General features: G+C 51.8%; 3 protein-coding genes across 4 annotated transcripts; 2 read left to right on the top strand and 1 right to left on the bottom strand.

Annotated features, from left to right (window-relative positions):
• Positions 1-2247: 2247 nt before the first annotated feature.
• On the bottom strand, positions 2248-5747 carry LOC131913469 (zinc finger protein 239-like). Its single transcript, XM_059266118.1, has one exon. It carries the CDS (start codon positions 4581-4583, stop codon positions 3582-3584), a length of 1002 nt encoding a protein of 333 aa, XP_059122101.1. The 5' UTR covers positions 4584-5747; the 3' UTR covers positions 2248-3581.
• Armc5 (armadillo repeat containing 5) lies at positions 4312-11816 on the top strand. Its single transcript, XM_059266106.1, has 6 exons — positions 4312-5682; positions 6987-7094; positions 7189-7975; positions 9368-9864; positions 10493-10625; positions 10739-11816. The coding sequence occupies exons 1-6, from the start codon at positions 5220-5222 to the stop codon at positions 11529-11531; spliced, it is 2781 nt and encodes a 926-aa protein (XP_059122089.1). The 5' UTR covers positions 4312-5219; the 3' UTR covers positions 11532-11816.
• Positions 11817-13700: 1884 nt separating this feature from the next.
• Tgfb1i1 (transforming growth factor beta 1 induced transcript 1) lies at positions 13701-20228 on the top strand. Of its 2 annotated transcripts, XM_059250731.1 has the most exons (11): positions 13701-13769; positions 14916-15031; positions 15157-15209; positions 15316-15458; positions 15628-15715; positions 15833-15938; positions 16049-16243; positions 18595-18768; positions 19015-19096; positions 19289-19437; positions 19632-20228. In XM_059250731.1, the coding sequence occupies exons 1-11, from the start codon at positions 13757-13759 to the stop codon at positions 19896-19898; spliced, it is 1386 nt and encodes a 461-aa protein (XP_059106714.1). In that variant the 5' UTR covers positions 13701-13756; the 3' UTR covers positions 19899-20228. The 2 variants fall into 2 exon arrangements, with proteins under 2 accessions (XP_059106714.1, XP_059106720.1); XM_059250737.1 differs by lacking the exon at positions 13701-13769 and having other exon boundaries at positions 15015-15031; positions 15321-15458.
• Positions 20229-22699: the final 2471 nt, after the last annotated feature.

Genomic DNA, 22699 nt, shown 5'->3' with positions numbered 1-22699 from the left:
AGGGTTCAATACTTAGACCTCTTAACAAAGGCACACCGGAGTTTGCCTTGACTAGTCTGTGTGCTCTGCCCATGTCCGCTTTCAGAGAAAGAGGCTTAAGGAGTGATAACCTGGGTGAGGGGATAGGCAGACTCAGGAGGAGGACAGGTCAGTCTCTGAGCAATGTTAGGGGAGGGAGGAGGAAGGAAATAGTAGGATGAGGATACAAATGGGTAAAGGGGACATTTCGGCTTCAATCTATGAAGGGTCCTTCTCATACATGGTAGTGTTTGGGTATTATCCCCAGTGGCTTCTGTAGGGTCAGAAGAGTAAGAAAAAGTCCTCATGTTGAGTCAGAAATACAAGAATGATGGGACAGCCCCTACCAAACAAATCATTGTTCTATAAGATCTTATGTTGGGCGGGCAGTTCAGAATGCCTACCACCCTTGCAGAGGACTTGAGTTTGGTTCCCAGCACCAACATCAGGCTATTAATGCTTATAACTCTAGTCCCAGGGAATCCAATCCCCTCTGGCCATGATGGTGCACACCAACTCACCTCAGCACAGACACATAAAAATAAATCCTAAAAAAGATCAAATATTGATGGATTTATCTTTTCTTTAACTATACAAACAGAAAAACTAGAAATCTAAATTTGAATGTGCAGTTTGATTGAAATTTTGTATCAGTTTAAACATACACAGACAGGGCCAGACAAATGTTTGGCTTTCTGGCCTAAAAGCTGGTCACATACTTGGATAATGCTATCTGTTGGATTAAACCCATCCCTCTTGCTTCTGAGATCTGCTTCTATGTTTGGTCAGGAAATTTTGTTTTGTTATTTTCTGGAGTTAAGAGAGTACACCCAGGGGTTATCTGCTATGTGAGAAGTCAGCTTTCAACTCCCGTAAGAATTTTGCTTCAATACTCAACTGTGCCATATGCTTAACACACATACACAGGTATGGGTAGAACATTTACACTCACTCATTGTAACAGAGCCAAAGGTCAATAGTAAGCAGTATCAACAGAACCCAATCATAACTATTTATTGAGTGCCAACTATGTATGTGCTATGCTCAGGTATTCAACTCAAACCTTGGGTTGGGTTTTTTGAAGTGCTGTTGATGGGAACACATCAAGAATCATTTCTTTAGTAACTTACTCCTTTACCCATCCTGAGGAGCCAGAGCTGTTCATTAGACATCACCTGGGTCATACCTTTCAGATTTGCTCCAGGAGACAAAAACCCTTCTCCAATGCCAGCATCTCTTATTACTCATCCATCGCCTTTATGGGACAATAGTCTACTCCAGGAGTGTCTAGTTCATTTCTGTAATCTTAGGGGCTGATCTGTGAGCTGCCATGATGCTTTCTGAATGATGCAACCAACAGGACTCCAGACTTGAGGAGAACTGAGGCCATTCTCCTAACCAGGTACTTCATGAAGGTAGGTATATTCATGGAATCTTCACAGCCTGGTGAGGTAGACTGCATGTTTCATAGATGAAGAAACTGAGACCCAAAAGAGGTAATGGGTCACACAGCTAGGAAGAACAAAACTAAGGCTGGGTAACTTGATTTCTTCCTCTTTAGCTTCTTACTCTATACACACAGTTCTAGATGCAGCAAGCTAAATAAACGGCAGCAAAACTGGAGGGCAGGGGACACGGAGTTTGCAGTTAAGGATGAAAGGACTGTCACAAAGGAGTTACTAAGTCTTTGAAACAAAAAGCTCCATCCTCAACCTTAAAAGGGTTAGTCCATGCCTCTCAGGCAAACAGGAAGTCCCTGCTTGGACTGTGCTCTGATCAAAGATTATGTGGTGCTTTGGGAAACCTTCCAACTCTCATATACACTAATTTTAGCAGTAGAAATACATTTGGGCCGGGGGCGGTGGCACATGCCTTTTTTTTTTTTTTTTGGTTTTCCAAGACAGGGTTTCTCTGTGTAGTTTTGGTGCCTGTCCTGGACTCGCTCTGTAGCCCAGGCTGGCCTCGAACTCACAGAGATCCGCCTGCCTCTGCCTCCCCAGTACTGGGATTAAAGAAAGGCGTGTGCTGCCGGGAGGTGGTAGCGCACACCTTTAATCCCAGCACTCGGGAGGCAGAGCCAGGCGGATCTCTGTGAGATCAAGGCCAGCCTGGGCTACAGAGCGAGTCCAGGACTGGCACCAAAACTACACAGAGAAACCCTGTCTCGGAAAACCCAAAAAAAAAAAAAAAAAAGAAGAAAAAGAAAAAAAGAAATACATTTTGGTGGACAACCTGCCTCTATGTCAGACAAAAAGGCCACACTGAATCTCCAAAGTCCAGAAGTTCCCACTATTCTTCCACTGAGGGGAATAAAGAAGTGGAGGTGGGGGCAGGGGAATTTTTTTTTTTTTTTTTTTTTTTTTTTTTAGGGATTGAGGACTAGGAAAGGGCCAGATGACAAATCTCGGGCCTTTGCCCATGCCTAGAAATACTATAAAGCATCCTGAACTCAAAGTCTGTTTCTTTGTTTTGACCTCATTTCCCCACCATCCTAGTATGAACAGTAAAGATAGTTATTAAGTGGTGAGAGTTCTTTGAATGGGATCCTACACCCAGAGCTTATGAAACAATCCCAAGTTCAAATTCTTTGGTCCTTTTGCTAGAACATAGCCTTCTTTATGATTCTCTCTTGTCCACCTTCAACCTCTTGCTATTGTAGTCCTCAACAGGGACTTTGCCTGGCTTGTAAGTCCTCTTCCTCTGAGAAAAGTAGCTGTTCCCCACCCACCCCCACCCCCACACATAGTTTCTCTGTGTAGTTTTGGTGCCTGTCCTGGATCTCACTCTGTAACCCAAGCTGGCCTTGAATTCAAAGAGATCCACCTGCCTCTGCCTCCCGAGTGCTGGGATTAAAGGTGTGTCCCACCACCGCCCTGGCTGCTGTTGCTTTGGTTATGGTTAATCTATCTCAAAGCAGCTGGGTTAAGGTTATTGGCTCTGGACATCTAAAAACTTCCCTCTAGCTAATGGACATTACTCTGAATATAATTTCATGGAACAGCAGGACCTTTTTTTTTCCCCCTAAGATCTTGTCTCTTTGAAGGTAGTAGCCACAGCTCTAGTGCTATGCTCTAGCCTGGGGTTCCTGGCTCAATCCAGGTGGCAACTGTGAGTCCTATTATTGGCCCTTAATTAAACCATCTAAGGGATTCAGAAAAGGAGTCTGCTTAAAAACCCTGGTTCCTGCAGGCTTCTCAGGGCTGGACCAAACCCAGAAACAAAATCTGGATTAAAATTGAAGCCAGGGATGTCTGCAGAAGCTCCCCTCTTGGTAATCCATTGGTGCTAGACAAGGTTGGGAGTTATGGGCAAAGGCCTTGCCACCTTACAAGCAGATGGAAGTCTTCTTGCGACTGTGGGTCACCTGGTAGAAGAGCAAGTGGGAAATCTGCCTGAAGACCCTGGCACACTTGCTGCAAATGTAAGGTCTTTGGTTTGCGTGGATATGCTGGTATTGTCCACAAAATACTAGCTGCAACCAGGAAACTTCTAGGACTTTTTGCCCATGTGTTAACATTAATGAAACTGTGGTGTAAGATTTTGCCATATTCTGGAAAGGCCTGTTATTGGCTCAAGTGAATGCGCTGGTGTTCAATGAACATGGTGCTCTCGCTAAAGCCACGTCCACACTCAAGACACCTGAAAGGCGGTTCTCCATTGTGAGTGCGCTGGTGCCTTAGGCAGTTTGAGCTGTTGGTGAAGTTCTTGCCACACTCACAGCAATTGTAGGGCTTCTCGCCTGTGTGTGAACGCTGGTGTTCCAGCAGGTAGGAACTGCGCCCAAAGCTGTCTCCACACCAGGCACAGAAGTAGGGTTTCTCACCTGTGTGACAGCGTTGGTGCTGTAAAAGGTTAGAGCTCAGGCTGAAACTCTTGCCACAGAGTCCACAGCGGTAGGGTTTCTCACCAGTGTGAGTACGCTGGTGCTGAATCAGGTTGGAGCTCACCCTGAAAGTCTTACCACATTCAGCACAAGCATAGGGCTTCTCCCCAGTGTGCACCCTCTGGTGTTTTGCTAGGTCTGCACTGCGGCCAAAGGCCTCTCCACACTCCATGCACTTATGAGGCCGGAGACCTGAGTGAGAACGCCGGTGTTTAGTGAGATTAGAGCTGAGACTGAAGCAACGGCCACATTCCGGGCAAGGGTAAGGTTTTTCACCAGTGTGCACCCTGTAGTGCTTAACCAGATCTGAGCCACGCCGGAAGCTTTTGTCACACTCTGGACAGCTGTAAGGCCGGTCACACCCATGGCTGCTTTGATGGTGAATGAGGTCAGAGAGGCTGGCTACAGTCAGCCCACAACCGCGGCACCTGAAAGCTTTGGGGACTATAGGATCATTGGTCTTGGCAAAGGCTTCTTCCTCAGGGCCGGAGCTTGACCTATATAGGTACTGCTGCTCCAGCAACTTTGCCCCGGCGGCTGGTTGCTCTGGCCGCGCCAGGAGAGGGCACTCCTGCAGCTCAGCCTCGCAGTCGAGGGGCGACTTGAGGGCTCCCGGGAATTTTGATGTCCGGTTCCCCAGCAGCTTCACCCCATCTGGATTCTCCCTAGCCGCAAGTTCCATTGCGGACGAAGAGCGCTCGGTCTCCGAAATGCCACTCACTTAGCTCAGCTGGAGAAAAGACACTGGGGGCTTGGAGGCCAGCACCGGAAACGGAAAGGTCTACAAGCCCGAGCTGCTCTAGGAAGCAGCAGCGAACTTTCTCGGTAGGTTTAACTCTCTCAATCACTTAACGAAAGCTTGGAGTTCTATGAGTTGATCAGTCCGGTTTCGGGACCCTAGGCCACCGCGCTTGGGGGTTGCCAATAAAATCTGAACGAGGAGAGGCGGTCGCTGACAAGGACGTACGGGGAGCGAAGTAGCTAAGTCACGCTGGGCAGCCCAGGACAGCACCTATAGCTCTAGAAGCAACAGCTCACTCTTAAGCCCATTTCAAACTGCTCTAAGGTTGGGCCGACTACATATCCCAGCATGCACCGGACACGCCTCTTACTTTCACACAGATAAATACCGTTCTCGCCATGTCTTCTGCGACTGTGCAAGTACCCAAGTTCCAGAATCTAGAACTTCAACTTCCGACTCGCCTGATAACTGCGGCGGCGCTATTCAGAGGAGCAGCCTGGCCACGCCCCTCTCTTCCAGTTCCGCTCTCTCAGAGAACCGGCGAGACGCGGGGCGGAGCCTTAGGCCCGGGCCAAGATGGCGGCTGCGAGACCGGCCCTTACGGACTCGCTCTCGTTTTGCCTCGCGCAACTCACGGCGGCGGCCGGGGAGGGGCCGGGCTGGGGAAAGGACCCAGCTACCAACGAGACACCCCTGGGCCGCGCGCTCTTAGCTCTTCGCACGCGCCACATCAAGGCAGCAGAGGGAATTGAGCGCTTCCGGGCACGCGGCGGGCTCCGCCCCCTCCTCGCTCTGCTACGCCGAACGGCTGCTGCGGGCCCCGCCCCGTCCCAAGCAGGCTCTGGCTCCGCCCCTTCGTCGGTTGCGTCAGCTGGTCCTTCCCCTGGCCCCGCCCCCGCTGCGGAGTCGCCTTTGACTCCTTCGACGCCAGTGCGCCTGCGCAAGACGCTGGATTTGGCGCTCAGCATTCTAGCCAACTGCTGTACGGAGGGGGCGTGCCGGGCCGAAGTCCGTAGACTTGGAGGCATTCTCCCTTTGGGTAAGTGCTCCGCCCCGATGTCTCAGAAAAGTTCCACCCACAGGACCTGTGCAATCCTTAGTTAGTTCTTTAGGTCGTGTCTCTGAGTGCGTGCTTTGTGATGGTGCAGCGCCACTCATCTCCTCAGGTGTCATGCTGTGTGACGTCACTGCTCTCTATAAATTATACCTGGACCCGCCCCGATCAGGACTAGGTATTGGCTCCCGCCTCACTTTTGAGCGAATGGTTTGTACTTTCTAGTTTTGGCGTTTATAGCGGACTGTCCGTCCCTGTGCAAGGCTTCACGTGGATGATCTGGAGGCCAGAAAGTGGTTTTGAAAGTTCAGAGAACGGACTTAGAAAGTGGGGTAGTCAGAAATACCAGGCAAATCACCCAACCCCTTCAAAATAATAACAGTAGCTACCCGACAGGGTTGAAGTGGGCATAAAATGAAATTCAAATGCAGAATGCCCAGACTCCAAGCACAGGCTGGGTACTTAAAACACACAGTAAACAAATTCCCGCAAAGGATAAGCCTTTCTGCGAACCGGCTGATTTGGCGCCTCCTGACGGCAACGATGGGAACAAAGCTGTGTCATTGCCAGTTTTGACAAAAGCTTATTTTTTAAAGTGAAGCATTTATATATTTAGAACTTGGATAGAATGCACTTATACAGTAATGCGTTTGACAAGAGGCGTGACAACAGCCCTCGTAAATACCGGGTTCTCTCTAACCTTGCTTCCACATTTCTGTCCTGGGCAGGATTATCTTCGGATTGGCAGGGATGAAAGCTGACTTGGTTCAAGCCAGATTACCTGGACCACTGTGACAGCTTCATCCGTTCTCCCTGGCCCGTTCCTTTCTCTTGTAATACCCCACCACTACAGCTGCTGGAGTGTATAATGTCACTGCCCTTCTTAAAACCCTTTTGTGGCTGCTGTTGCCTTCACATTTAAATTTTGACTCCTTGGACAGTTATTTGAGGGGCTTTGTGAAATCATAGAACAGACACTGTTACTTCGAGGCATTTGGAAAAGCTGCTTCCAAACCTGAGACACTAGCCTTTCCATTTACTATCCTTCTGACAAATATCCGTTCAGTCCTCCAGCTCTTGCTTACCGCCTAGCATCTTCTGAAGACCTTCCCCAACCCTCTCAAATCACGTTCCCCCTCCCCTCTCCTCTTCCTCCTCCCACTCTCTTTGGGTTGCTGGGGATGGCTCTAGCACTGACCTGCATCCCCAGACATTTACCACATTCTTGAGCTGATCAATGAGAAACAGATAAGGGGTAGAGTCCTCAAGAAGACAAACTGTCCTTGCAGTGACCATTCTTCAATGTGTGAAGACAGACAGCATCCAGAACCGCACGGCTCGCGCTCTGGGGAACTTAGCCATGGAACCTGAGAGCTGCAGGGACATCCACTCTGCCGGTGAGAAGGCTGTGGGAGTGGGGTGAGCAGAGACTTGCAGAAGGACTTGACATGGCTACCCTTGCTCATGTATATCTTCCTCTTCCTTCTCCAGGAGCTGTGCCCTTTCTTGTTGAGAGCCTGGCGGCCTGCCAGGACTCACAATGCCTACAGAGCATAGTTCGTGCCCTCCGCAACCTGGCAGACTCACCCCAGCACCGACTGGCCCTGGCACAGCAGGGAGCAGTCCGGCCACTGGCTGAGCTCCTAACCACGGCCCCAGACCCTGCACTGACCTCGGCCCTAGTCCGTGCTCTCTTGGAACTCAGCCGAGGCTGTTCCCGGGCCTGTGCTGAGCAGCTAAGTCTGGGTGGGGGACTGGGCCCACTTGTCAGCCTGGCTTCTCACCCTAAACGGGCAATACGTGAGGCGGCCATCCTGATCCTTGCCAATCTGTGTGCTCAGGGCCTAGTGCGGCCCGCACTGGGCAATGCTGGTGGTGTGGAGGTGTTACTAGGTGAGCTAAGGCGGCGACGGGGTCCCAGTGGGACCAGCTCAGCTTCCCAGCAGCCCCTAGTGAGGGCTGTGTGTCTCTTGTGCCGGGAAGCCATCAACCGGGCCCGGCTGCGGGACGCTGGTGGTTTGGAGCTGCTGATGGGCCTGCTGCAGGACCCTGGTGCCAGTGCCTGGCATCCACGTGTTGTGGCTGCTCTTGTAGGCTTCCTTTATGATACTGGGGCCTTGGGCAAGCTACAGGCTCTGGGCCTCGTGCCTCTTCTGGCCAGGCAGCTATGTGGTGAAGCTGGGGAAGAGGAAGAAGAAGGAATAGAAGCCGCTTCCTGGGACTTCCCTGAGGAACGGAGCCCTGGGCAGACAGAGGCAGGGAGCTACCGGAGCCTTAGGTGAGTCCTCTTGTCAGGGCCCGAGGGATGGATGGTGCTTTGGGGAGGGAGTTTGTGTCTGCCATGACCATCTTCCTTACCTCTGCCTCTTTCCTGTCTTAAGAGATTTACCAAGATTTATTCCTAATTCATTGCTCTTCCCTAATATGACTTGAATCTGCCATCTGACCCTGGCTCCACCCATCATCCAGAATTCTGGGCCCTATGCAAGTTGATTAGGGGTGGCATGTGTCCCGGTTACAGTGGTATGCTATGGAGCCCAGTTTTTATTTATTTATTTATTTATTTATTTATTTATTTATTTATTTATTTATGAGATAGCATTTTACTTTGGAGGCCAGGCTGCCTGAATCTCAGTGTGTAGCCCAGGCTGTCCTTGGACTTACAGCTCTCCTTTTACCTGTTCTTATTCTGCCCCATCACCAAAACTAAGTGACTTTTCTGAGCCACTGATTGCTTGTGTGTGCAATGGAGGCTAGCAGCCTCATACCCACAGAGTTGTTGCAAAGACTACCCCTCACCCAGCTCTGAGTGATGGTCAGGAATGTCTGTCTTGTGAACTCCAACTCCATCTCCACTCTCACTCCCTGAAGGCCTCCTCTTTAGTTCCTGCACATGATAAGAAAGTGCTATCCGAGAGTCTCTCTGTCAGAGCACTCGTCCTCCTGTGTGCCTTCATCTCTCACCTCCTTCAAGTCTTGGTTCGGTTCTTACCACCTTTGTGAGGGGTCACGATCACCATCTGATCTGATATCTCCCCTCTCCTCTGATCGACAGTATTGCTTTCCCCTCCCGTTAGCACATCCTCACTGCGCTGACTTCAACAGCAACATGCCATGGGAGGTTTGCTTTGTTTTGTTGGGCAAGGGGTCTCACTCTGTCGCCTAGGCTGATCTTAAACTCATCATCCTCCTGCGTCAGTGCCCCGAGTGGCGGGATCACAGGCATGAAACACTGTGTACCTGGTCCTGCTGTGTGGTTTACATGCTTGCGCTCTCTCTCCTCCATAGATCATGAACTCTGGGAATAACATGCTTTGTTCATGCTTTTCTTGAGCACCTGAGGCTGGACTTGGCACATGGTGAACACTAGTAATTCAGAATGAGGTGTGGCCCACCTCAGGCCGTGTTCCCCCCACTTTGCACACCTTCACGGAGCTGGCCCCTTTCTCTCCTTGCCTGTCTTTTCCTCTCCTCCCTTCATTCCTTCTTCCCTCCCTCCTTCCCTCTGTCTACCCTTTTTTTTTTCTTTTGGAGACAGTCTCTCAGCAGACTGTCCTGGGACTCACCATCCCATGTTTGCCTTGAGTTTATGACGCAGAACCGTCTCTTTTGGTCCTGCTTCCTCACCTCGGCTCTGGGTTCAGACTCCTTTTCTTCCTGTCCTCTATAGGTTGTGGCTGATTTCTGAGGGTTATGCAGCAGGCCCTGGAGATATCTCCCCAGATTGGTCTCCTGAGCGTTGTCCGATACCAGAGCCATCTGAGTCAGTCAGTCCTTCCCTTGGCCAGACCTCAATGTCGACACCCCGCACACTTCGCAAACTGGGCCGTCCCCCTGCTGCCACTCCTGAGGAGCCTTGGGGCCAAGAGGGGCCAGCACTGTTGCTGCTGTCACGTTTCTCCCAGGCTCCTGACCCAAGTGGAGCTCTAGTGACTGGGCCAGCACTGTGTGGCCTGTTGGCCTATGTGACGGGTGCCCCAGGACCACCAAACCCACGTGCACTACGTATCTTGGCCCGCCTCACCTGTAACCCTGCCTGCCTCGAGGCCTTTGTACGCAGCTATGGCGCAGCACTGCTGCGGGCCTGGCTCGTACTCGGTGTCTCACCAGATGACTGGCCTGTGCCACGTGCCCGGCCTGTACACCGAAGCCAGCACCGAGAGCTGGGTATGTTTCCCCTGTCCCTACCCATGTGAAAGGCCCATTTCCTCCCGCACCTTTGGTGGTCCTAGAAGCTCTGCTTCCTACTCACTTGTCCCCATTGTTCTCTGCAGCCCCCCCATCCGGGCTTCTCAGCCCCCAGGCGTTGGGGGTATGGGGCCTGGAAGGCAGGGAGCTTTCCCTTCTGTTCCACAGCCCTGGAAGACAGAGAAGTCTGTTCTGTCCTTTGCCCAAACCTTGGAGCCCAGATAACCTGGTTACCAGGTTTGGCTCCTAGTGCCCTAGGATCTGACCTTTCTGCATTTCTGTACCCACTCTCCTCTTGGTTCTGCACTGTCCTGGTTCTCCCCTGGGCACACTCACTTAGGAACTCAGACCGAGGCACCGTGTCCTCGCAGGCCCGCCTGCTGTTTTCATCTGAGGACCGGCCTGTCTTCTGGGCCTGACTGTAGGCTGCTTCCTTCCTGGAGGGCCCAGCTCTGCACCCCGGCCGTCCACTTGCCTGTCCTTGACCAGGGCTCTTCGCACCTCTGTTGATGTCTCGCCCTGAGATTTTACTCTCCTCCCTTTTACGGACCCTGAGTCCTGTCTTGCCCACAGCACCCAACCTGACCTGCTGTGCCTGTCCCCACAGGTGAGATGCTGCTGCAGAACCTGACTGTTCAGGCTGAATCTCCCTTCGGAGTAGGCGCCCTCACCCACCTGCTGCTCTCCGGGAGTCCCGAGGACCGGGTAGCCTGCGCACTGACCCTACCCTTCATCTGCCGGTGAGGGGGAAACGGGTGTCTTGCAGGGATTGCGAGTAAGACGGCAACTCTCCTGTCCTGTAGGTCCTAGCGGGCCCTCATACCCCTAATGAAAGACTCTCTTTTCCCCACAGGAAACCTACTCTGTGGCGCCGCTTACTTCTGGATCAGGGTGGCCTCCGCCACCTCCTCACGGCACTAACTCAGCCAGTTCCACACCCACTCTTCCTCTTCTTTGCGGCAGATTCCCTTTCCTGTCTCCAGGGCCTAGTGTCTCCCACTGTGAGCCCAGTCCTTTTCCCTGCCATGCCCTTGGAACTAGACTCACCGTCCCCTTGCCTCTATGAACCTCTGCTGGGTCCAGCCCCCGTCCCCGCTCCTGACCTGCACTTCGTTCTGGATTCAGGCCTCCAGCTCCCTGCTCAGCGGGCTGCTTCAGCTACTGCCTCCCCTTTCTTCCGGGCCCTGCTCTCCGGCAGCTTCGCTGAAGCCCAGATGGATTTGGTGCCCCTTCGTGGTCTGTCCCCTAGTGCAGCGTGGCCTGTCCTACATCATTTGCATGGTTGTCGGGGCTGTGGGGCTGCTCTGGGACCCATACCCCCACCTGGCCAGCCCCTGCTGGGCTCCAAGGCTGAGGAAGCTCTGGAGGCTGCTGGCCGGTTCTTGCTGCCTGCGCTAGAAGAGGAGCTAGAAGAGGCTGTTGGCCGCATCCACTTGGGTCCCCGGGGTGGCCCTGAGTCGGTGGGTGAAGTATTCCGCTTAGGTCGGCCCCGGCTGGCTGCCCACTGTGCACGATGGACACTGGAGCCAGGGCAGTGCCCTAGAAAACGGGCCCTGGCCCTTATGGGGCTTGTGGAAGCGGTAGGTGAGGAGGCAGGGCCTCTCGCCGAAGCTTTGCTGGCTGTGGTAACGGGGAATGAGTCATAGTACAGATGTTCTAGGCTAAAGTGTCGCCATCCCTGGGAGAGCACCCAGGGGATGAGGTGGCTGTCCGGGAGGCTTCTCTCAGCATGGCATGAGAGGAGACAGCAGAAGGAGCTAGCCTCAGGGACTGAAGAGCAAGTGGAGCTGAGCCCCAGGCTGAAGATCTGAAGGTCTACGACTAAAATGTCCACACCGGAGTCTGTGCACAGAGCCCAAGAGGACAGCTCGGCCCCAGGATCTGGTCTGACCCAGCCCTCCGGTGTTGAAATTAAAAACTTGAGATTTGGACACTGCTGTTGTGTGCTGCTCTGCTTGCTTGCTTCCGGGGGCACCCCACCCATTCACCTGCCAAGAGCCCCAGGCTTTGACATGGGCCCTCCTTGGATTTGAGAGTTCAATGAATAATTGCCTAGTGGTTTCTATAGGCCTGGGACATGGTGGGTTTTCTATGGGATGGATTTTTGCATCCCCAGGGGAAGCCTCCTTTCCGTTTATGGATCCTCGTTGCTTAGACACAGTCGCCCATCTAAATACAGACCCTGGCCAGGCTGAGAGGTTTTTACTTAGTGTGGTGGCATGTCATAACAGTTCTGCCTTCTGACTGTCCTTTACCGGTCAGTCCGCGTCCATTCCCATCTCTTGAGCCACATTTTTCTTTTTCTTTTTTTTAAGATACTAGTTTATGTGTGGGTGTGTGCATGCCATGGCTCCTATGTGGAAGTCAAGACAGCTTGAGGAAGTCAGTTCTCTGCTCCTGTCATATGGGTCCTAAGCTCAGGTTGTTTGGCCTGGCAGAAAGCGCCTTCACCTGCTGAGCCGTCCTCCTGGTCCAAGCCAAGTTTTAAAATGTCATCTGCCTAAGGGGAGACCTGCTGTATTCTTAGGGTGTCTGAGCCTGGTCTTAGTCACATTCAGAGAAAGCCACTTTCCTGGCGTTCAGATGAAGGAAGGGTCTCCGTCACTGGGCTCTCAGAGCCCTGGACTAAGCCTGCCAGGGTCTGGGCATTTCAGAAAGGTGAGTTAAGGTGGCTCTTGCTGTCCCTGAGCCTCTCTGGTTCAGGTTGTGCATTTAAGGTGTGGTAGTACATGCCTTTAATGCCAGCACTCAGGAGGCAGAGGCAAGTGGATCTCGTGTGAGTTCGAGGCCAGCCAGGGTTGCATAGTGAGATCCTATCTTTTAAAAAAGGTACTTAGCCTGGTCCCTTTCTGACTGATTTAGGCTGGCGTGGAGGGCCATGCTGAGCTTCAGTATTTTTACCAAACTTTCCAGGTTCTGACTTGCTCCTGGGTTGAGGCCCCATAGTCCATCGTTTAGATCTGTCCTCCAGGACGTCTGTAAGACGGCAGCCATCTGTCCATACCCGTCTCCACGGGTTTCCAATTTGGTTTTTTAGGGAGTCAGTTCAGAGACAGCTTCTTGTCACGCTGACTGGAGTCTGTAAGCTGCTTGCTTGCTTCTCCTTCATCAGTACCTCAGGAAAGGGCTGTTTCAGAACAGGCTCTGGTCCCCTCAGTGTTAGGGAAGAGTTTTGTTTTACAAGTTGTCTGGGATTTGTTGTGCTGGGAGTTTACAGGGGCTTAGGTTGTCTGGGTTTTGCTCTCCCTGTTCTGTGTATCTATTTCCAGGTATGTTTGGCAGGGAAAAGTCCTGCCTTAGAGTCTGGATTGGTGCTCTCTGTGTGAGACATTTCTTAGTGTCTATGCCTCTGGCCGTTCGATCTTTACTTGGCTGGCTGTCAGAACCTGGAGTCGGATAGATCCTTAGCATGTCACTCCCATCTCCAACAAAATTCTGCAAGAGGCAAGTCTTTTAAAAAATTCCCTGGGTGGGAGCGGGGCTCTGCCTAGAACTCAGGAGCCGGCTTTGGGAGGAGCGGGCTTGGGGGCTTCCGTTTCATCAGACTCCTTAGGCAGGAGCTATGGAAGAACCACTTCTGACTTGGCTTCAGCTTCTGGGACTTGCGGCCGCTGAGGCAAAGGCTGGGGTGTGGCCTCCTCTGAGCAGAGCCAGAAGGCTGGGTGGGTTGGGTGGGCCCTGGTGCTGTCTTTCTTCGTGTCCCCATGCTCCCCCTTCATCGCTCCCCCCTCGACCGTATCCCAGCGGGTCCCGGCTTCCATACATGGTCACGGCCCTGCTTCTAACTCCCTGACGTCCCCCCCCGTCCCCCCGCCCCCACCGGACACGGCCCCCGCCCTGCTCGCCCCAAGCTGTCCGCCAGCGCACCGCCATGGAGGACCTGGGTGAGTGGGGACCAGATCCCCTCAGCCACTCACCCCTGCCTGCATCTATCCTCTTCCCCACTCACACTCCCACATTTCCCCCATCCTGGCTTTCTCCCTCCATTTTCTCGCCTCTGCCTGCCTGCGCCTCCTCCCTCCCCAATCCACGTACCCTTTCCTGCCTCTCCCTTCCTGCCCTGCTTGCAACGGCACTGCTCGCTCCGTTCTTCCCTGGCTCTGCTCCCCCGACCCGGCTTGTGCAATGGACTAGGCGTTGAGACACCCGAGGGGGCCTGGATTCAGAGACTCTGGGAAGGAAGGGGTTAAGGGATTCTTGGGCCCCGAGACTGGGAAAATAGACTGGAGAGGAGAGAGTGACATCAAGTTTCGGAGATGAAAGGGGGCCAGATAGCCTGCACCAGGATTTCAAGAAGAGAGGAGTAAGCGCTCCGAAATATAGCAGATGTCAAGTAAGCCCGCAGGGCTAGAAAGAGACTAGTAGACAGAGTGCCAAGGTGACAGAAAGAAGTTTAAGGCTGCTAACTAGATGCTCAGAGAAGAGTAAAAGAACCCGGAGCTCAAAGATTCAAAGCGCCCCAGGGGTCTTGTCCTCCCTATGTGCTGAGGCTGGGATTTCTGGACCCAACAGCAGAGGGCGCTCCTCAATAATAGCACATGGGTAAGAAGTACACCCAAAAGCAGTTCCCTGCCAGTACCACTTGCCCCCGAGGAGGACTGGGTGAGACTTCATTGTGACCAAGAAGTGGGCCAAGTTGGCCAGGCTCTTTAAATATGGGGAAGAGTTAGTGGGTGTGGCACAGAGAACATCTAACCAGGAAGCTGGGTGTCAAACACACAGCCAGGTGAACGGCTGAGATTCAGTAAGAGCCCATCTCGGATGCAACAGGAAAGACATGGAGAGTAAGAGTCAAGTGGCTATCTTTGCACTTGGCTCCCAGGATAAGTCAAGGGAGATGTCTAGTCATAAATATCCCCTGCTACTATTCCACCTCTTTGCCTTGATCCGGCCGTGGGTTTATGTTTCTTAGCCTCCACCTTTAACGTTGGCTTCTATCTTTTCAAACACTGCCACTTGAAACCCTTACCTCTAATCACTTAAGACCTTGACCCCACCCCCACCTCTCACCCGAGGGCCTCTCACTGCAGATGCCCTGCTCTCTGACCTGGAGACCACCACTTCACACATGTCACGGTTAGGGGCTCCGAAAGAGCGCCCACCAGAGACACTCACACCTCCCCCACCCTATGGCCACCAGCCACAGGTGAGATGAGGTTCTGGGGCCTGGGGCAGCCACTAGGGCCTGGGTTGGTCTGGGCGAGGGGAATCAGAGCCTGAGTGAGACAAGGAACATAACTGTCTTTCCACATACACCTCTACTCTCTGTAGACAGGGTCTGGAGACTCTTCAGGAACCTCTGGGGACAAGGATCATCTATACAGGTGAGGGGCCTGGGAACTGGGGCGTGGAGATGGAGAAACCAGTTGAAGTTCAGGTGAGGGGACTTGGATTCCCTACCCTAAACCTAGATCCCCTCCTGTCCCTTAGCACAGTATGCAAGCCTCGGTCCCCAAAGCCGGCAGCCCCTGCGGCTCCTCCATTCTCCTCCTCCAGTGGTGTCTTGGGCAATGGGCTCTGTGAGCTGGATCGTTTGCTTCAGGAACTGAATGCCACCCAGTTCAACATCACAGGTACCAGGGTTACCGAGCCAGTCTTTGGTGGGTTGGGGACAGGGCAAAGCAGGGCAGAGCCTAAGAGACACAAATATCTCCGAGGAACAGTTAAAGGACATGAAGCCTTCCACTGGGAGGGCGAACTGAGTGTGGCCCCTTGCCTACTGTTATGTTCTCATCTCTCCAGATGAAATAATGTCTCAGTTCCCATCCAGCAAGATGGCTGAAGGGGAAGAGAAGGAGGACCAAGCTGAAGACAAGAACACACCCACTGTGTGAGTTTGGCATGGCCGGCGGAGCTGGGAAGGAGGCGATGGGTCCCGGATGTCCGAGGGACTAGAGGGGGTGTCATGCTGGCAGGCTCTGAGGTTCTACAACTGTGTTCTCCACAGCCCTCCCAGCCCATTCCCTGCCCCCTCAAAGCCTTCAGCCACCTCAGCCACTCTGGAGTTGGACAGACTGATGGCATCACTCTCTGACTTTCGGGTCCAGAACCAGGTGAGTCTGGAAGGCTTTTGGCTGGTGCCACTTTGTGGTTCACCAATCCAGTTCTGATGCTTCCAATTTGTGGCCTTGTCAACTCAACGTCCATGTCCTCTTCACTGCAGCTTCCAGCCTCAGGGCCATCTCAGCCACCGGCAGTGAGCCCACCCCAAGAGGGGTGCCCTTCTCCACCAGGGCAGACCAGCAAGGGCAGTCTGGACACCATGCTGGGTCTGCTGCAGTCCGACCTCAGCCGCCGTGGTGTTCCCACCCAGGCCAAAGGACTCTGTGGCTCCTGCAGTAAACCCATTGCTGGGCAAGTAAGTGCAGCCCCGAGAACGGAGGCATATGCTCACAAAGCCACCTTTGAGAACCAGACTTTGTGCTTTTCCCTTTATAAATATTGCTTATTCTTTGAGAATTTAATACATGTGTACAGTATATTTTGGTTCTCTCTAACCCCTCTCTTAATTCCTCCCAATGTCCCATCTTCCTCCTAACTTCATGTCAGCTTTTTAAAATCCACTCGGTACAGTTAGTGCCTCATGGTATGGGCAGAGCGTTGGCACTGTCCAGGGGCCACATTCCTGGAGAAAACAGGAGTGCCCTCTCCCAGGAGGCCACAACCGCCAACAGCTCCCCTGCTAGAGATTGGGCTAAGTGAGCTCCTCCCTCCTCCTTGATGGAATTTTAACCAGCTGGATACTGAGTGGGTCTTGTGAAAGATCCACAGCTGCTGTGAGTTCATGAGCATCAACCCTGTCATGTCAAGGACACACGGATTCGCGCCATCTTGCCCAGCTTTTGGCTCTTACAATCTTCCCAACCCCTCCTCTGTGATGAGCTCCGAGCCTTGTGGGGAGAGGGTGTGCTGTAGGTGTTCATTAGGATGCTGTGCTCTTCCCTTTTGATGAATACCTGTGGAGGCGAAATTGTTTTCTTGTGAAGTCGAGGCCTGACCCCAGGCCCTTGCATGTGCTAGGCCGACCCTCTGTCACCGAGCTGTACCCTAACTCTAGGGTTCGTTGTTGTTTTGTTTTTGAGACAGTGTTTCATGTATCTCATGCTGGCCTCAAATTCAGTATATAGTCAAGGATAAACTCCAATTTCTGATCCTCTAGTTTCTACCCCCTGTATTATATACCCCCTGAGATTATAGGCATGCATCCTCCGCCCCCAGTTTATATGGGATTGAACCCAAGACTTTGTGTATTCTAGGTGAGCACTCTATCACCTGAGATACAACCCTAGCCCAAACCCTTGGAATGTTGAGATAAGATCTTACCATGTAGTCCAGGCTGCTGGAAAAGCCATGATTGTCCTGCCTCTGCCTCCCAAGTTCTAGGGTTTCCAGCATGTACCACTGTGCCCACCTGAATGGACGTTATTATTTATATTTTATGTGTTTTTCAAATACGCTATTTTATTTTTTGAAGCAGTGTCTCCCTGTAGCCTAGGCTGACCGGAAACACATCTTATATCCCAGACTGGCCTTGAACTCATGGCAATCCACCTACCTCAGCCTCCTAAGTTATGTGTGTGTGTGCTAGGGACTGAACCCAGGACCTTTACAAATTCAAAATGCACCATTGCCTTTGAACTAACCCTTAGCTGTGTACACATACACACACACACACACACACACACACACACACACACACGTATTTAATTTTTCGAGACAGGGTTTCTCTGAGTAACAGTCTTGGCTGTCCTGGAACTCAATTTGTAGACCAGGCTGGCCTCGAACTCACAGAGATTTACCTGCCTCTGCTTCCCAAGTGCTGGGACTAAAGGCATGCGCCACCACCACCCAGCTAGCCATATATATATATATATATATATGAGAAAACGGAAACTCTTAGTGATAAGCCATAGGGTAAGAATTCCTACCTGGTTAGTATTTGGTGTGGCCCTACTGCATGCTGGACACTGTGCTAGTTCCTTCTCACACCCCTACTTCATTTAAACTTCACAAAAGCCTCATGGGTTTTTGCCTAGTATCTCTCAGACATCACGAAAACCGTCTCTTCCCTTTCAGAGTCTGGTCCAGGAGTCCTGGATCATGGACTGGGCAGATATGATCCAGAATAGCTGTACCTGGCCGGCCTAAAGCATCTCCTTAGATTAAGTACCTGACTCCTACACCAGAAATGCTGGCCACGGGAAGCAGGGTGGTATGACTTCTGGGAGGCTCTGGGTACTAAGTCTTCATAGGTCTCTTCCCCTGTGTCGGCCTAAAGATTGACTTTTACCTGCTATGGTGGAATATACCCTAATTCTGGCACCCTGGAGGTTGAGAGGTAGGAAGGTTGAGCTACACAGTGAGTTTGAAGCCAGGGCAGCTTAGAAAGATTCCGTCTCGAAAAAATAAGCACCCTACACAAACTTTAAAGTAACTCAACCGTTTTGTGGGCCCTTAGAAGGAGCGCGGGCCCAAATGCACCAAGCCTTGTGTGCTCTGTGCACACAGACCTGGAGTAAAGCTGGAAGCCCAGCTTTGGAGCTCTAACACGGTTTGCATCACCTTGGACTTTTGTGGTTTTTCTTCATCCCGGTCCATCAGGGTTAAGACTGGGGAACCGCCAGGTCTATAAACGTCTTAGCTCACCCAGCACCTGCCGACTGGAGAGCCACTCTGACAGAAGGCTCCGTTCATTGTTCCACTTCGCAGGTGGTTACGGCTCTGGGCAGAGCCTGGCACCCTGAGCACTTCCTCTGCAGCGGCTGTTCCACCACCCTGGGAGGCAGCAGCTTCTTCGAGAAGGACGGGGCTCCCTTTTGCCCCGAGTGCTACTTTGAGCGCTTCTCCCCACGTTGTGGCTTCTGCAACCAACCCATCCGACACGTAAGCTCTGCGGGGCCCCACAGGTTTGCCTGTTTCGTTCAGAGAGGACCCGCCAAATGCAGAGCTGTCTCCCCCACCTACCCCCACCCCCACCCCACCCTGCCTCTCCTGTTTCCCCCCTTTTACCCCAAACTCCTTGTCAGACACAGACTTCAGCCTGTTGTCCCCACTCCCCCAGGTTCCCAGAGGGGGTCGGAGGGAAGAAGGGACAGAAGGCGACAGCAGTGTCCTTTTCATTTTCTGCAGAAAATGGTGACCGCCTTGGGCACCCACTGGCACCCAGAACATTTCTGCTGCGTCAGCTGCGGCGAGCCCTTCGGAGAAGAGGGTGAGAGCTCACACTTAAAGGTTACAGGCTCAGTGGTCTGCCTGCCTTGAGTTTCCTTCTATTCTGCCCAGTCCTCCCTCTCCCCATCGCCCTTCCCTTGCCCTAGACCCTACCCCTCCCTCCCTCCTGCCCACACCCACTGCCACTCTTGGATCTCGCAGTCCCGCCCACGTCCCCTGTCCCTGCCCCCAGGTTTCCACGAGCGGGAGGGCCGCCCCTACTGCCGCCGGGACTTCCTGCAGCTGTTCGCCCCGCGTTGCCAGGGCTGCCAAGGCCCCATTCTGGATAACTACATCTCGGCACTCAGCGCGCTCTGGCACCCAGACTGCTTCGTCTGCAGGGTGCGTGGCTGTGGGGAGCGGGCTAGGAGCCCAGAGTGGGACGTTCGTTGGTTGCTTAGTCGGGTTGGCTCTTTGCTGGAAGCGCCCCTTCACTTCTGCTACGACGCTGCGGAAGTCAGGGTAGATGTGAGTTACCCACGTGGGTTATCTGGTCAGGGTTTGGGGCTCATTTTGTCAATTCCTCCTTCTGGTAGGAATGCCTCGCGCCCTTCTCCGGAGGCAGCTTTTTTGAGCACGAGGGGCGCCCGCTGTGTGAGAACCATTTCCATGCCCAGCGTGGTTCGCTATGTGCCACGTGTGGCCTCCCAGTGACTGGCCGCTGTGTGTCTGCTCTGGGGCGCCGCTTCCATCCGGATCACTTCACCTGCACCTTCTGCCTGCGTCCACTCACCAAGGGCTCCTTCCAGGAGCGTGCCAGCAAGCCTTATTGCCAGCCTTGCTTCCTGAAGCTCTTCGGCTGACCTCCTTTTGGGATCATGGATCTCCAAAAACCCAATTGTGAAAAAGACCAAGTCCTCCAGATCCCTAGCTCTGGAGCCACCCAGACATCCCTTGCCCCTCCCCCGACTCCCATCTCCACAGGAGAGCCCTACCCCTAAGGTACTCTAGGTTTGTCAGAAAAGGGACCCACACTCCTAAAACACCCAGTAGCCGGGAATGCAGACCTCACTCTGACCTGATGGATTCTTGTAATTCCAACCAATCAGAGGCCAGGATGGCCCAGTTTCCCCCACCGCTCACCATTCTGTACACTTTTTTTTTTCTACAAACATAAAAACACGCTCCACATCTCACGGTGCCAGAGAAACTTGCTTTACTCCCCAAACCCCTTGCCAGGCTCTGTGCCCTGATGCTGTAGGCCACAGCTCCGTGGAGGAGACTGTGGAACTGCTCTCTTCCGCCTTGTGGATGAAAACAAATACCGGATGGAGGGCAAGCTCGGCGAGGCCTGGCTGTAATCCCAACATGGAGCCAGGGCAGGCAGGCTATCCTCAGTTGTATTGCAAAACTGAGGCCAGGTTGGGTTTATGAGACAATCTCAAAACAAAACACACACACACACACACACACACACACACACACACACACACACAAGAACAATAACTGGACACCAAAATCCAAAGCAATGGCAACAGAGTGAAAGGTATGGTAGTTCATGACTGTAATCTTAGCCCAAGGGAGGCAAATTCAAAACCAGTCTGGTTGTAGCCAGGCCAGTCTGGAACTTCGGCTACAATATAAAACCTAGTATCAAAGGCAGGGTCAGGCAGGGTGGGGAGAAGACCCAAGTTCAATTCCTAACACCCACAACTGTCTGTAACTGCAGTTCTAGGGAATCCAGCACCCTCTTCTGGCCTCCAAAGGCACCAGGTGCACACATGGTACACAGAATGCATGTTGGCAAAACAGCCATACATACAAAACACAAAGTTTTAGAAAGGGTTGGTTAAGAGTTGCTGCTGCACATGGAGAGGACGGGTGCTCAGTCCCCAGCACCCACATGGTGGCTCACAACCAGGTGTAACCAGTTCCAAGGGGGCTCCTGCACACATGTGGTGTGCATACACACATCCAGGCACACACACACACACACACACACACACACAAAATTAAATATTAAAAACAATTTAAAAGTTCTCAGCTGGAAAGAACACCCAGCCGGAAAGTACTGCACAGGCAGTGGTGGAACCAGGCAAGGGCAGAAAGAGAGTCTAGGCATCTTTCTCTCCCCACCTCCCAGTTCCCTCCCTGTAGTCTTGATTTGTTCTCTCTCTCTCTCTCTCTCTCTCTCTCTCTCTCTCTCTCTCTCTCTCTCTCTCTGCCTCTCTCTGCTTAGTCTGGGTCCCAGATTTTATCCCCCCAACTCCTTTGTTGCTGTTGCTGTTGTTTGGTTTTTCGAGACAGGTTTCTCTGTGTAGCCCTGGTTGTCAAGGAACTCACTCCACGGAACAGGCTGACCTCGAACTCAGAGGTCTGCCTGGGATTAAAGGCATGTGCCACCATGCCCGGCTTCACCCAACTCCTTTTAAAGGACTCTCAGAGGTCATATCAAAGGCAAGAAGTTCCTTTAACTATTTTAGGGGGTCATCAAATCAGGCAAAACTAGGTCCTTGCCTGCACCACAGAAGAGGATTTCAGGATGAACTTGTTTGTAAATCAGAGTTATTATTTATTAAAAAGAAATTTTTAATATAAGTCTTAATCACAGGGTCAAGAGAGAGGCTCTGGGGAAGAAAGGGAGGCAGGCCTCAAACTATAGGTGTGGCCCCTCAAAGACAGACAAGTTGGGCCCAGCGTCCTAGTGGTGAGGATATATAGGATTTTGAGTGCTAATGAGTTCCTAAGGCACCCTCTACTTCTCTCTTTCTATTCCCCTTTTTGGTAATTAAGGTTATTCATTTGGACAAAGTGGCAGGCTACAGAATGAAAAAAGATCTTTACTAATTACACATTCAACAAAAGGTCGATATCTGAAATATAAAAAGAACTAAAAATCCTTTGATGTTAAGAAAAGAAATAACCTAATTAAAAAATGGGCTACAGAACTAAACAGAGTTCTCAAAAGATGAATCATAAAAGACTGATAAATGTTTAAAGAAATGTCCAACATCCTTAATCATCAGGAAAGTGTAAATCAGAACTACTTTGAACAGTTCTTGGGAGGCAGAGACAGGCAGATCTGTGAGTTTAAGACTAACCTGGTCTACAGAGCAAGTTCCAGGACAGCCAGGGATACATAGAGAAACTCTGTCCAAAAAACAAAAAAGAACAAACAAAAAACCAAAACCACTTTGAGATTTCATCTTCAGTTAGAATACTTCAGTCAGAATGTTCAAGATCAACAAAACAAATGACAGCTCATGCTGGTGAGGATGTGGGATACAGGGAACACTTATCCATTGCTGATGGGAGTGTAAACTCATATACCACTTTGGAAATCAGTTAGAGGTTCCTCAGGAATCTGGGAATTGATCTACCTCAAGATCCAGCTGTACCACTCTTGGGCATATACCAAAGGACTCTACATCCTACTACAGAGACATTTGCTCATCCATGTTCATTGCTGATCTATTCATAATAGCCAGAAATTGGAAACAGCATAGATGTCTATCAACAGATGAATGGATATAGAAAATGTGATACATTTACACAATGGAATATCATTCAGCTGTTGAAAAACATGAAAATCACAGGTAAATGGACGGAGCTAGAAAAAAAAATCATCCTGAGGCAGGTAACTCAGACCCCAAAAGACAAATAT

This window comes from Peromyscus eremicus, chromosome 1, assembly GCF_949786415.1.
Source record: "Peromyscus eremicus chromosome 1, PerEre_H2_v1, whole genome shotgun sequence".
Classification (NCBI taxonomy): Eukaryota; Metazoa; Chordata; class Mammalia; order Rodentia; family Cricetidae; genus Peromyscus; species Peromyscus eremicus.
The sequence above is the reverse complement of the archived record's forward strand: the minus strand, read 5'-3'. Positions and strand labels throughout refer to the sequence as shown.